The sequence below is a fragment of the Microcaecilia unicolor genome, chromosome 6, assembly GCF_901765095.1.
Source record: "Microcaecilia unicolor chromosome 6, aMicUni1.1, whole genome shotgun sequence".
NCBI lineage: Eukaryota > Metazoa > Chordata > Amphibia > Gymnophiona > Siphonopidae > Microcaecilia > Microcaecilia unicolor.
This window is the reverse complement of record NC_044036.1, coordinates 280159373-280174427: the sequence shown is the minus strand read 5'-3', so window position 1 is coordinate 280174427 and position 15055 is coordinate 280159373. Positions and strand designations below refer to the sequence as shown.

The window sequence follows — 15055 nt, the reverse complement described above, 5'->3', positions numbered from 1 at the left end:
TTATTCTTAGCATATCAGTTTCACTTCCCCTTTTCTATTATCTTATGATCTAAGTTTCATCTTATAGAAAGACAAACTCCATTTTAATAAGTGCTACATTCAATTTGTACCTGATTTTGTTCTATAAGGCCATTAGTAGGTTATCAGGCCTAGGCAGTGCTTTTCAGCTGTACAAAGCTATGTAGTTTGGCCTGCCACTATTCCAGTGGATAGATCTTAGGGTAGAACACATATTAACTTGCAGGAAAAGCAAGTCCATGCTCAGCCAGTCATAGATTTTTAAACCTAGCTGGTATTTTTAACAGCCTGAGTCCTAAAATCTGGCCTTCCACCCTTTCGGTGGGCATCCAGTGAGGGCCCTCTGATTTCAGGCTACTCCAGTCAGGGCTTGTCTTTTATGTGTATTATTTATGCCACTTGATATACTGCATATTAGCTTCCACGGAAGTCTTGGCAGCCACTTTGAAGTGGTGGCAGTGAGCACTGAGCAGGTCAGCAGAAGCAGGCAGGAAAGAGTAGGGTTCTTTCCTGCCCCGAAGAGGCCAACACTAGATCACCAGGGCACGTTAAGGTGTGTTTGGGGAGGGCACACTGATGCCTGCCTGCAGGGCTGGTGCTAGGGATTCTGGTGCCCCCCTTGCAACCTATTAGTTGGTGCCCCCTACCCATCCAGCATCTTATAAGTACATAAGTATTGCCATACTAGGAAAGACCAAAGGACCATCGAGCCCAGCATTCTGTTTCCAACAGTGGCCAATCCAGGTCACAAATACCCGGCAAGATCCCAAAAATGTACAAACATTTTATACTGCTTATCCCAGAAATAGTGGATTTTCCCCAAGTCCATTTAATAACGGTCTATGGACTTTTCCTTTAGGAAGCCGTCCAAACCTTTTAAAACTCCGCTAAGCTAACCGCTTTTACCACATTCTCTGGCAACGAATTTTCATGTTTAGTGAAGAAAAATTTTCTCTGATTCGTTTTAAATTTACTACATTGTAGCTTCAACGCATGCCCCCTAGTCCTGGTATTTTTGGAAAGCATGAACAGATGCTTTCTCTCTTCTCTCTCTCCTTTGTCTCCTCCCCTTCCTTCAGTGACAGCAACACAAACTCCTCCACTACCAGAGATCTGCCCCCAGTGCGCATTATGGGTAACCGTAGGAGTGGGATCACTATGACTCTGCCCCTACAGTAGCTACACCCCTTTTACAAGCCATGGCGCATATTAAACAGGCATCATTGAAAATGTTACACCAGTATAGAAGAAAAATAACTTGTTTTTTTCATTATAAATAATTTCTGTAAGCTGTTACAGCTCCAGTATACCCAAATGACACAAACCAAATTAGCATACATACCAGAAATTAGGAGAACAGTCTTGCCAAATATGAAACACAATATGTTATCAAACCTCAGAACCTAACAAACAGATCCCAATTCAGACACTTGGCCTTGCAGTCACACATGCAAACAGAGATAGCCCCTCTTCAAATTCTTCAAAAAGTAACCTGAAATCCTAAGAAGCTAGTCTCTGTATGGAAATGGAAATGGGACTTGATATACCGCCTTTCTGAGGTTTTTGCAACTACATTCAAAGCGGTTTGCATATATTCCGGTACTTATTTTGTTCCAGGGGCAATGGAGGGTTAAGTGACTTGCCCAGAGTCACAAGGAGCTGCAGTGGAAATTGAACTCAGTTCCCCAGGATCAAAGTCCACTGCACTAACCACTAGGCTACTCCTCCAGCACAATACCAGAAAAACAGAAAGAAACACATTGCTATACATTGCAAAATAAAACAGCAGATGTAAATTCTCAAATTGGACATATTCAAAACATTAAATGAAAATAAAATGATTTTTTTTCTACCTTTCTTGTCTGGTGACTTTGTTTTTCTGATCATGTTGGTCCCAGGATCTGATTCTGCTACTCTCTATCTGTTCTCTTGTCTCCATTTCCAGGGCGTCCTTTCTATTTATGTCTTTACTTTCCTTCCTTCTTTCTTATTCATTTCTTACCCTACATCCATAAGTAAAAGCTGGGTCCTCTGTGGACTTCACTGGAGGAGGTATAGAGTGGATCCAGCTTTTGCCTATTTTCTCCATCCATGTGCATTTTTTCTCCGCTCTTCGTTTTCCCTCATCTCCATCAGTATGCATCTCCTTCCTCTCTCTTCCATCTCCTCCATCCATGTCCAGCATTTTTCATCTCCCCTTCCATCCATGTCCAGCATTTCTCCTCTCTCCTCCATCCATGTTCATCTCACTTACCTCTCTTCCCTCCCCTCTATCCATGTTCAGCATTTCTCCTCTCTCCCCCTCCATCCTTCTGCATGTTCTTCCTGTCTTCCCTCCTCTCCATCCCTGTCCAGCATTTCTACTCTTCCCTCCCCTCCAGGTCCCAGCAATTCTCCTCTCTCCCCTGCTCTCCCCTCCATCCATGTCCAGCATTTCTTGTCTCCCTTCCTCTCCATCCATGTGCATCTCCTTCCTCTATCTTCCTTCCCCTCCTTCCATGCCCAGCATTTCTCCTGCCCTTCCCTCCATGTCCAGCAACTGTCCTCTCTCCCCTGCCCTCCCCTCCATCCATCCATGTCCAGCAAGTCTCCTCTCTCCTTTGCTCCCTCCATCCATGTCCAGCAATTCTCCTCTCTCCCTTGTCATCCCTTCCCATCCATGTCCAGCGATACTCCTTTGCCCCTATCCTCCCCTGTCATCCATGTCCAGCTATTCGCCCCACCCCCGAGTATAGGACTTAGCCCCCTTCTCAGTTGCTGCTAGTTCCAGTTCCAATCCCAGCCCCCACCTGCCCACCCTCTTCTCCTGCAACAGCCTTTTTATTCATGCCACCCTGTGTTTAAATCTGCTTTACCTCAAAGTCAAAGAGGCAGGCTCGCCTTGAGCCTTCCCTTCCCTCTCAGTGTCCTGCCCCTTCCTCTGACGTAATTTCCTGTTTCCACAAGGGCAAGACACTGTGAGGGGAGGGAAGGCTTGAGGCATGCCTGCTTCTTCCCTGCTGTCGCTTTGACTTTGAGGTAAAGCAGATTTAAACGCAAGGCGGCAGGAACAAAAAGAGGGCTGTCGAGGAGCTGAAGGCAGGCTGGTGGGGACCGAGGGCTGCAGCTGGAATTGTGAGCTGCCTGCGGTGGTAAACATGGCTTGTGGCGCTGTCCAGAGGTCAGTGCCTGCCTGCCATGCTTGCTGGGTTGCACCGGTCCTACCTGCCTGCCCAGAAACCTGGACAAATAGGCAGGCAGGATAAAAACACCCAGACCCCTGAGAGTCCCCTAAAGAGGACAAGTCCGGGAAAATCTGGATGTATGGTAACCCTACATATGCTAGAGCTGGTTTAAGACATGACAGGGGCCTGTGAGATAAATCTCACTTATTGGCTTTAAATCTCCAGCATTGCAGTGGTAAATCTTCAGCTTTGGGATGGGCCACCCTTTGCATCTCTGACTGTGGTGGATTGATCCTTAGGTCTGACACCTACTGCCCTCCAGTCCAGATGCTGGGAATTGATCCCTAAGCCTGACACAGAGGAGCGCTCTAGAAATGTTAAGTAGTAGTAGTAGTAGTATTCCCCATGCCTGAGAGTGAGGGTCTAACTGCCGCCTTAGTCCAGATGCTGTGGATGTTTCCCCAGACCACTGAGGAACCAAGGCTCCTGAGTTCACCGGCTGGGTCTTGAGAGTCTTTCGGCTTGTCATTTGGAGACGGTAGTGGGGACGAGGTGCTGCTGACAACTCCTGGGTGTTCTCTCGTACTCGTCCCTTTCGAATTTCCCTCCCGCCGCTCGGGGCGCGCGCCTCGCCGCAGCCCGGGAGTTTATCAGCGCGCGCGTGCGTACTGCGCTCCGGGTCCGCAGCCAACCCCAGCGCTAGCGGCGGCGAGAGAGACAGAGAGAGTAGCAACGGACAAGGGCAGTCGTGGGAGACAGGGACGGTGCCGAGGAGTTTCCCTTCCTGTCACTGCTGGCAACGAAGAAAGCGAACACCGGAGTTGTTTGCGGGAGGCTCAACCCAGCTCTCGCCTCTGGCCGCTGGGCTTGCTGCGGTGACGGCTTGTCATGTAGGCCGCGGCTCGTTGGTTACCGGGGCCGGAGCTGGGGAGGGGGCGAAGGGCCACCAGCTCTCCGCCGGAATATTTCTTCGTATGACTCTTGTCCTTGTTTATTCATTCATATCCCTTGCAGTGTGCGCTCTCGGCCAGCGCTGAAAGGTGGGTGGAACAGGCGCTGACAGTCCTCCCCTCCCCCTCACTCCCTCCCCTCCTCCTGTCTCTCATTGTTACTGCATCTCCCGGAGCTTCCGGAGCACGAGATGGCAACCTGATTTATTTGATGTATATTCTTGGAAGCCTTTCAGCGTTTCTTTATGCTTTCGTTTGCTGGGATTATTTTCTTTTTTTTTTTGTTTTGTTCCCTCTTTGTGGAGTGGGGAGGATGGAAATGTTAAAGATTTAAAGGAATGAGAAGCCCAAAAAAGAAACCACACGTTACCTGGGCCTGGATCGGTTCCTTTGTAAACGAGTGCATTTATGACCCCCCTCCCCTTCCCACCCATTCTGCAGCAGTCTGTTGGAATTGTACAGATGGTGCAGTTTCTTCATTATTTAGCCCCTGATGGTAATGATGCGGCCCGTTGGGGAGGTGCATTTGTTGTGGTTTTGCAGGTTGTTTTACGAGATTAAAACGCGTCTGTCCGGCAGGTGCGGTACAGATTTTCTTCAGGCTCTTTGATTTAAGTCCTCATTTTTTTTAATGCGTCGGTATGCAGGTGTAATTCTGGTTTAATCTCATTTAGGTATTACGATAGGCTTACATAAAGGATGCTTGGTGAGGTGATACCTCGAAGCTGATAGTTTTTGGCTGCATGAACAAAGATCGTTAACGTTTAGGCCTGTGTCCAGAGCCGTGGTGAAGATGTAAGAGACTTGTATTTTTGTTTTGTGCGTTTATATTTAGATTCTTTTGTGTTCAACAGATGGTTGATGCCAATGCTTCTGCTTCAGGAGATAGCATCAGAAGAAAAATGGAGCCCCTGACAGACAGTGCTGTTGAGATTGCCCCCTTGGAGCTTTATGATTCATTCAGGGCTAAAATTGCTGCTAATCTGCAATGGATCTGTGCTAAAGCATATGGAATAGGTGAGACTTTTTTTTGGCATTGCTTATATTTGTGTATATATTTCATTGTATGAAACAATTTAAATCAGAAACCAGTTGCATTTTCTGCTAATGCCAACAATAATATATATTTGTAGTTATGCTGATGTTTCTTAAGTAAACTTTTGATACAGGTGACTGCATTCTCCCCTGAATTTTACTAATAGTAGATTACCTCTCTCATAGGAATGCTTCATTCATTCTGGTACCTTAAGTAGTTATCTTAGCAGAGTGATTCACATGGCAGACAAAATAAGCCAAAGTACTTAAAAAATAACTTAGCCCTTTACATAACTACCAGTACCCTCGTCATAAGAAATTGTACGATGTGATACCTGCCATCGAGCCTTCTTAGTAGCAGCCTCCACACTCTAATTTTACTTTCAGAGAGGCTACCTATAACTCAAGACTACCTGTACTTCAGGAAGCAGGTGAAAGCCTGGCTCTTCTCACAAGCCTTTAATACATATGGTGACTGGCTATACTCATTCTTCACCTGGACTAACCTGCTACACACACACTGTAACTTAAATCAGTTCATTTCTTGCTTAACTGTACAAGGAACTTGCATTGAGTTTAGCCAACCATCTGTTTATCCTAGTTGACTCTGTACCAGAGAATGACACGGGGATAAAATTTGTCTCGTGGATTCTGCCTCCTTTCCCTTCCTGTCCCTGCAGGTTTTGACCCTGCTCTTGTCTCATCTGCAGAAGCCTTGAACACTATGATTTTTTATTTAAATCTTTTTACTATAGTATAAAAAGGAACAATATGATGTGCAGCTGTTGTGTATAAATTACAAATAGAAAACAATAATAACAATGAGCAGCTATAATAACCCTCCCACCACCCTCTATACCCTTCCAACCCCATCAATAGCTGACTTCTACTACCCCAAGGAATCCTAATCCACCTGGTTAAAATGTCGAGGGGTACAAAATACAACCCGTTCTGTATGACCTAGAGGGGAGAAATATATCCTATGAAGCACTGTTATGATTTTTTTAATCTGTGGATGAATAAGAAGTCATCAACAATCTCAGGATTCAGTCTAGCTCTCCTGTCTTCCACAGTCCCTCCTGCAGTAGATGTCTTCTTAGAAGATGTGCTGGATCCCCCATGCAAATTTTGCTAGCTGTGGCCATCATGTTTGCTTGTTTTTCCAGAAAATAAAAATATTGTCGTCTGCATCAAACATAAATAACAGTCTAGTTCATTAACAGGCTTCAAAGTAGAAAGTGACATGGGGACAAAGTTTGTCCCCGTCCCCATGTCATTCTCTACTCTGTACCACGTATCTTGTCCTGATCATATATCTGCACTTGGTCTCTCAGCTGTATGGTAAGCTGTATTGTAAAAAAGCATTATCATATTTATGTTAGTTGAATGTTCTAATGCATGCTTATTAGGTGTATTATTAGTATTATGCTAACATTGTATTATATATCTGGTATATGAGTTTCAGTGCTATTAAATGTGTATATTTTGATACTGCTTTATTGTAGTTCTTTGATTTGGTTTGTTTACTGTTTTCAAGTTTATCTCATTTATTGTATTTGGTCATTTTACTATTGTTATGCTGTTAACAGAATTGTAAGTCTTATGTTAAACTGTACCTGCTGTACATCGCCTTGGGTGAATCTCTTCGTAAGTGCGGTTAATAATCCTAATAAATAAATGAGATGTGCTGTTGATGCTTTGAATCAGCAGGTGTTGACTATTAATGGTAAACAACTATTTGATTTCTTTGAATCATCATTTTTGTTTCTCCTGAGAAAAGATGAATTTGTTCACATTTTTAGTACCCACTAAGTACATAATTGCCCATCTTGCTACTTTGTTGCAGTAACAGCGGACCTGTGAATATCTGAAGAGAGAATCCTTTCTGTGAATGTTAAGTTATAGTCTGTATTTATGAAATTTGACCCTAACAATATATTTTAATAGTAAAAACAAAATACACATTTCTAAAGGTCTGGAATTCAGCCTCTACCTTCTCAAGCACCAGTTACAGGCTGGCTGCTGAAAAAGGTGGATTGGGGATGAGGAACTAGTGGTGGATTCCCTTCATCAGTCTCCATTCTGCTTCTCTTTTTTTTTACACAGGGCTTGGGCTGTGTCCCTTGGCGCTATGCTTATGAATCTTGCTCTTAAAGTGTGATACTTGTATATACTTAAACAAGCCGTTAAGCCCATTAAAACGGGCAATATTTTTTATTTCTGACATACAATGTAAAATTTGATGAACGTAATGTGTAGTGCTTGAAAGGGTGCGGGGAAAAGTTGGGGGTACAGAGAGAGTGACAGTGTGTATATATATATATATATGTGTGTGTGAGAGAGAGAGCTGCTAGGAGTCCCTGTGACAGTGGAGGGTCATTAGCCAGTTTGAGGCAGCAAAGCAGGGCTCATTTTTGAGTAGCCTGCCCCCCTCCCCCATACATCTTCCTGTAACCTATATGGGGTATGGTGCGTTATTGTTGGACTTCAGTGAGTTCACTGTATGTGTGGTGTGTGTGAGCGACGTGCCTGGGATCCATTCCCGGCGTCGCTGTCCCGCTCTGTGTGTGTCTGTGTGAAAGAGAGAGAGAGACTGTGTGAAAGTGAGTTCAGAGAGAGATAGAGACAAAGTGTGTCTGTGTGAAAGAGAGAGAGAGAGTGAGTTCAGAGAGACAGAGTTGTTTGAGGCAGCAAAGCAGGGCTCGTTTTTGAGTTGCCTGCCCCCCTCCCCCATACATCTTCCTGTAACCTATATGGGGTATGGTGCGTTATTGTTGGACTTCAGTGAGTTCACTGTATGTGTGGTGTGTGTGAGCGACGTGCCTGGGATCCATTCCCGACGTCACTGTCCCGCTCTGTGTGTGTGTGTGTGTGTGTGTGTGAGTGTGAGAGAGAGAGAGTGTGTGTGTGTGTGTGTGTGAGAGAGAGAGAGAGTGTGTGTGTGTGTGTCTGTGTGAGAGAGAGAGAGTGTGTGTGTGTCTGTGTGTGAGAGAGAGAGTGTGTGAAAGTGAGTTCAGAGAGAGATAGAGACAAGTGTGTGTGTGTCTGTGTGAAAGAGAGAGAAAGAGAGCCTCCGAGTTTCAGGCCCGTTCCCTCTCTCCCTCCGAGTTCGCCACCGCCCCTCCCCCCGAGGTCGCCGCCGGCCCTCTCTGTTGAACTTACAGCGCTTCACCTCCGAAAGTGCAGCAGACAGCAGCAGATCACCTCCCTTCGGGCTTCCTTCCCTCCCTGTGTGCTGCCCTCGTGTGACGTAACTTCGGTGAGGGCGGGACACAGGGAGGGAAGGAAGGCCAAAGGGAGGTGATCTGCCGCTGTCTGCTATGCTTTCAGAGGTGAAGCGCTGTAAGTTCAACAGAGGGGGGCCGGCGGCAACCTCAGGGGGGGAGCGGTAGCGACCTCGGCGGGGCAGGGCAGCGATCCTGGCCGCTGGGGCAGTTGGTAACTGGCTTTCTGTCCCCCTTTGTTTGCGTTGTAAAAGTGCTGCGGGCGTAGGAGGTGGGTGTGGTTAGGACTAAGGCCTCTACGTACCGCTTACTGCTTCTAACAATGTAGGGAGAGATTTGTGACCTGTCGCACATGCGCAGAACGTCGGTCACTCTTCATTTATATAGTAGGATGATAAGGAAATAGTAGGAATAGTTGGTTTTTTTTTGTTTGGTTGGGTTTTTGTTTTACTGCCACAGCTTGTTACTATGAGTCTCATGTTTGCATTTTAGAGGGTCTTGTGATCATGAGTTTTACTTCTCTTTACTTTTCACATCTTCTGCAGTAGCTGCTAAGGAAGTGTTAGAAAGAAGGTGGCCTTCAAAACCAGAGTGTTGTGCAGCCAATTTGTTCAGTACCTGGTGGCTTTTTATAGATATAGTTTCTATATATAGTAGCGCGCACACACATACACGCTTCCCTTGCTGAAGATGAAGTCCCTCTGCACCCCCTACGGGGAATGCATCCTTGCAGGCTGCCACCTCCGCCGCCTCCTGAGCATCAGTAGGCCCTCCCCAGGCCTGGTGGTCTAGTAACCTTTTTGGGGGCAGGAAATAACCCCACTCTTTCCTGCCTGCTGCCGCTTTAAAATGGCTGCTGAGACTTCCTGCGGGGAAGAGTGGGTTCTTTCCTCCCCCCGAAGAGACCACTAAACTATTAGGGCTTGTGAAAGTAGGCCTGGAGAGGGTCTACTGATGCTCAAGGGGTGGTGGTGATTTTATTCTTTATAATAGTTTCTACTGTTTTGCCTAGCACTGATGTCAGGCTTTTACCGGTCTGTAAGTTCCTGGATCACCCTGGATCCGTTTTTAAAATTGGTGTTACATTGGTCGTCCTCCAGTCTTCAGGTACTATTTTTAAAGACAGGTTACAGATCACTAACAGCAGATCTACAGTTTCATATTTGAGTTCTTTCAATACCCTGGGATGTATACCATATGGTCCAGGTGATTTGCTACTCTTTAATTTGTCGATTTGGCTCAGTACATCTTCCAGGTTCAGTGTGATTTCTTTCAGTTCCTCTGCGTCGTCACCGTTGAAAATCATCTCTAGTATTGGTAGATCTTTTACATCTTCTTCAGTAAAGACAGAGGCAGAGAATTCATTCAGCTTCTCTGCTATAGGTCTGTCCTCCCTGAGTGCCCCTTTTACTCCTTTATGATCTAACAATCCTACGGATTCCCTCACAGGCTTTCTGCTTCTGATATACCTGTGAGTTTTTGCCTGCAAGGCAAGTTTCTCTTCGTATGTTCTTTTGGCCTTCTTTATTGATGCTTTGCATATAACTTGCCAGTGCTTATGTTGTTTGTTGTTTTCTTCACTCGGTTCTTTTTTTTTCATATTCTGAAAGATGTTCTTTTGGTTCTAATAGCTTCTTTCATATCTCCCTTTAACCATGCTGTCTGTTTGCTCTCTCCACCTTTATTAATACACAAAATACATCTGGTCTGGGCTTCCAAAATGGTATTTTTAAATAATGTTCATGCTTGATCTTAATATCCTAACATTTACAGCTGTGCCTTTCAGCTTTTTAACCATTTTCCTCATTTTACCATAGTTACCCTTTTGAAAATTAAATGCTGTTACAGTAGATTGCCTTAGTGACTGCACTCCAGTTAAATCAAATGTGATCATGTTATGATCACTGTTTCTCAGCGGACCCAACAGCGGTCTCTTGTACTAAGTCCTTCATTCCACTAAGGCCTAGATCTAAAATAGCTCCTGCTCTTGTCAATTCCTTGACCAGTTGCTTTAGGAAGCAGTTATTAATTACGTCTAGAATTTTTACCTCCGTAGCACTTATTGATGTGGCATTTAATCAGTCAGTATTGGGGTAATTGAAATAGCCTATTATTATACTGTTGCTGAATTTGCTAGGTTTTCTCATTTCTGTTCACATATCTTCATCTGTCTGATCGTTCTGTCCTGGCGGGCGGTAGTATAGCCTTATGCATATATTCTTTCCCTGCACACATGGAATTTCTATCAATAAGGATTCCATGTTGCTGTCTGTTTCACGCAGACTTTTTATTTTGTTTGACTCAATTCCCTCTTTAACATGTAGGGCAACCCCTCCTCCAATTTGATCCACCCTATCATTGTGATATAATTTATACCCTGATAAAACAGTGTCCTTTGATTTTGACCTCCTTCTACCAGGTCTCTGAGATACCTATTATGTCTACTTTTTCATTTAATGCTATATACTCTAACCTCTCCTATCTTATTTTTTAGGCTTCTATCATTTGTATATAGACATTTTAAAGTGTGTTTTTTCCTTGCATTTACAGGCTGCATAGAAGTTAACAGGGATAATGGCAACATTTTGCTCTGACCTGGATTTCTTTCACCTTTGTTGAAACCTCTCTATTGGGATTCCCAAAATGTGTTGTTTATAATAGTATCCTTCAAGGATACCTCACTCCGAACCTCCCCTGAGTGACTGTCGGCTCTCCCCCCTACATTCTAATTTAAAAGCTGCTCCGTCTCCTTTTTAAATGTTAATGCCAGCAGCCTGGTTCCATCCTGGTTAGGTTGGAGTCCATTTTTTCAGAATAGGTTCCCCCTTCCTCAGAATGATTAAGAAATATTCTAGTTAACTTGTTATCTTGGACCCACGGTTGTTTAGAGGGCTAAATATGATTCAATAAATGTGAAATAAACTAAAAATTGATAAGTACAGTAAAATGTTAAAAATATATACACTTTGTGAGCATTCATCTACCTAGCAGAAGGCATCTAGGGGCTACATCAGTGTTTTTTATTCATTCATACTTGTATCCCACAATTATCCAAAAATGAGTTTCGGTTCAATGCGTCTTACATTTAATGTTGTTAGAGATTACATTGATTCAATTATAATTACAAAGTTGTATGGTGCTGTGTTTTACAGTGGTTGGCAAGATAACTATTAGGACATATGGAGTACTCATTGGGTTTCTCGAGAAGATATGTCTTTATTTCTTAAATTACAGTTAGACGTTGTGTTGTGTATTGTTGTTCCAGAATGATTAGTGCATATCTTACTCATAGAATTTCCTGAAGAAGTAGGTCTTAAGGTCTTTTCTGAACTGGAGGTAGTTCATGATGCTTCTTATGAATATGGAAATTGAGTTCTACCATTTTGAGCCCAGGTAGCTAAATTCTGCTGTGTAGGTATACTTGTATAGTACGTTGTTGCAGTTGGGCAGGTGAAGTAGTAGGTAACCTGGGTCCTGGGTTTGCATTTCTTGGTGGTAGTTTGATCATGTCTAGCATGTAGTCTAGTGATATGCCAAATAGTATTTTGAAGCTGATTGTGCTGGTTTTGAAAAATAGTCTGTTGATCGGGAGCCAGTGTAGCATTATGAGCATTGGGTTTGCTCTATCATATTTCACCTTGCTGCTGGGTTTTGGACGGTCTACAACGATCGTAGTAGGTTTTCTTTGCAGCCTACATATGCTGCGTTAGTCTAGTTGGGACAATATCAGCATCTGTCTGGGGAAGTAGAGTCTGATTCTTCTCATTTTCCATAGTGTTTTGAAGCTTTTTGATGTGATTGCAGCAACTTTTCTAGCCAACTCTCAGGACTCAGCAAGTTGGAATATATAGTGGTGTCCATAAATCCTGCATCACCTTCGTAAATTGCCATTTTTTTATATAATTTGTCATTTATATTTATAGCTTGAGAAAATATATGCTAGTTTTTGTATATCATTTTGTGGCAAGTATCATCCTGCATTCATTTAAGTTGTCATTTTGGACAGACATGATATTAATGACAAATATGGGATAGTGTCAAATGTAAGGCTTGAAATCAGCCAACCAGCACTTAGTGTGTCTGACCAATCGCGTTTAGACTTTAGCCTGATGTGGGAACTATAAATTTCCTGTGATATCAGATGCTGGCACATTTCATATTAGTTGACCAGTATACCAAAAACCATGAAATCCAAATTTCAGTACTTGTTACAAGAGGTCTCTGTCAAAGTATTTGTCCTTTATGAAAAGGGTTATTTGAGCAGAGAGATTGCATTGAGTAGGGCCCATTCAGAGTACCATGATTTGGGTATTACAGAAGATGATGGAGACTGGAAATATAAAGGACAGGTATTGCTGTAGGCACCTAAGGAAGCTGACTGTCTGGCAGGATTGTGTTTTGAGAAGGACCCTCATGAATATGACGCTTAGATCATCTCAGCTGTCAAGAAAATGGCAAGACAAATGATCTTTTACAGTGAATTCATGCACTGTATGAATGGTCTGAGAGGGTACAATTCCAGGAAGAAACTATTACTGACAGACAAAGGAGACTGGAAGTATAAAGGACAGGTACTACTGTGGGCAACTAAGGAAGACTACTATCTGGCAGGATTGTGTTTTAAGAAAGATAAAATGATAAAGGGGATGGGACTCCTCTTGTATGAGGAAAAGCTAAAGAGGTTAGGGCTCTTCAGCTTGGAAAAGAGATGGATGAGGGGAGATATGATTGAGGTCTACAAAATCCTGAGTGGTGTAGAACGAGTAGAAGTAAATCGATTTTTTTTTACTCGTTCCAAAAGTACAAAGACTAGGGGACACTCGAGGAAGTTACATGGAAATACTTTTAAAACAAATAGGAGGAAATATTTTCTCACTCAATGAATAGCTACGCTCTGGAACTGTTTGCCAGAAGAGGTGGTAACAGCGGTTAGAGTATATGGGTTTAAAAAAGGTTTGGACAAATTCCTGAAGGAAAAGTCCATAGTCTGCTATTGAGACAGACATGGGAAGCAACTGCTTGCTCTGGGATTTGTAGTACGGGTGTTGCCACAGTTTGGATTTCTGCCAGGTACTTGTGACCTGGCTTGGCCACTGTTTGGAAAGCAGGATACTGGACTAGATGGACCAATGGTCTGACCCAATATGGCTACTCTTATGTTTTTATATGTTCTAAGGACCCTCATGAATAAGAATCTTAGATCATCAAAGCTGCCAAGAAAATGGCAGGACAAATGTTCTGTTACAGTGAATTCATGTACTGTATGAAGGGACTGAGAGGATATGAAGGCCAGGAAGAAACTACTACTGACAATCGAACAAAGGAAAAGATGATTGGCTTGGGCTATGAAATATTCAAAGTGGAGCAAGGAAATAAACTTTTGTCATTGAACAAGACTCTCTCCCACATTTTGTACCTTGGGAAATCAGGGGAAAGTCATATGTAAGATGATTTCCAGGGGAGAAATTCAAACCAGAGTGCCTGTTGGTGGTGAAGTATTGTAGGGGCCTACAGTATCCCATAAAAATGATGATTTGAGTTTGTGTCACAGCAACTGATGTTTGGAAGGCTATATATTGTGGAGGGGATGGTAATTGCTAAGAAATATGTGGAAATCCTACAGAAATGTATGTTGCCATCAGCTAAGCATTTATTCTCTTACGATTTACATCTTTTGGGATAACAGTGCTTCTTGTCATAGGGCTGACTGTTCTTGAATGGAAGAAGAACAAGGTGGCAACAACTGACTGGCCTGCTCAGTCCCCAGATCTCGATCTAAAATTTAGAACAGAACAAAACATAATGTACTTGGTTACACAGCTTCAAAATTTGTTTTAAACTGCTTTTCGGCCAAGTGATGCAGGACTTATGAACACCACTGTACCTAAGTAATTTATATACATGGAACCGTTGCATGCATATTTTTTGCAGGTATACTGAAAAATTGACTAGCCAGATGTATCTTGAGGACTGACTTGAAAACCACTACCACTGGGACAGAGCAGTGGGCTAGGAACTGGGGAAACTAGGATTCACATTTGCTTGTCTTGCTGGCACTTCTTGTGACCTTGGGCAAATCAATTTATTTATTTATTTTAATTTTATTTTATTAATTTCAAACAATTTAGAAGTTCAAAACACTTAAGAAAAACAGCTCAATCAAAATAATAAGAGTTAAAAAGGATATCACAATATCTATATATATAAAAGGCAAGACCAACGTTCTATGAAGCCTCCAGCCGGAAGTGTGAAGCGCCAGAGATATCCGGTTTCCCCATGAGTGAAGGAAAACAGCACAGCACAAAATCTCTCTCTCTGTAACAGTGAAGGACTCAGAGGGGGAGGGGAGAGAGATGCCCTCACTCTCTCTGTAACACAAACACAGAACAGCAGGAAACTTAACACTGAAGGACTGGACTCCAAGGGGGGAGGGGGAGGGAGAGAGGGCAGAGGGCAGGGACACACACTCCCACATGCACACTCTGAAGAAAACCTTGCTAGCCCCCCGTTTCATTTGCATCAGAAACGGGGCTTTTTTTACTAGTAATCCAATAAGAGGAAAAAAATAATCTTTACAGCAAAAGAAGCAGTACCTTTCCTTAGACCCCAAATAGAGAAGAGGAAAAGGACCTATTGATAAGGAGATCCAAAAAGGAAAATTAAA

The 15055-nt window shown here is 43.3% G+C and overlaps 1 protein-coding gene across 3 annotated transcripts in view; it reads left to right on the top strand.

Annotated features, from left to right (window-relative positions):
* Positions 1 to 3858: 3858 nt before the first annotated feature.
* The window catches only part of CAMSAP1 (calmodulin regulated spectrin associated protein 1), a 179866-nt gene continuing 168669 nt past the window's right edge, over positions 3859 to 15055 (top strand). The window contains exons 1-2 of one of the 3 annotated variants that reach the window (XM_030207609.1): positions 3859 to 4222; positions 4987 to 5149. In XM_030207609.1, the coding sequence (XP_030063469.1) occupies positions 4987 to 5149 (163 nt within the window). In that variant the 5' untranslated portion in view covers positions 3859 to 4222. Of the gene's footprint in view, positions 4223 to 4606; positions 4653 to 4986; positions 5150 to 15055 lie in introns of those variants that run through there. The other 2 variants (XM_030207608.1, XM_030207610.1) reach the window with 2 other exon arrangements.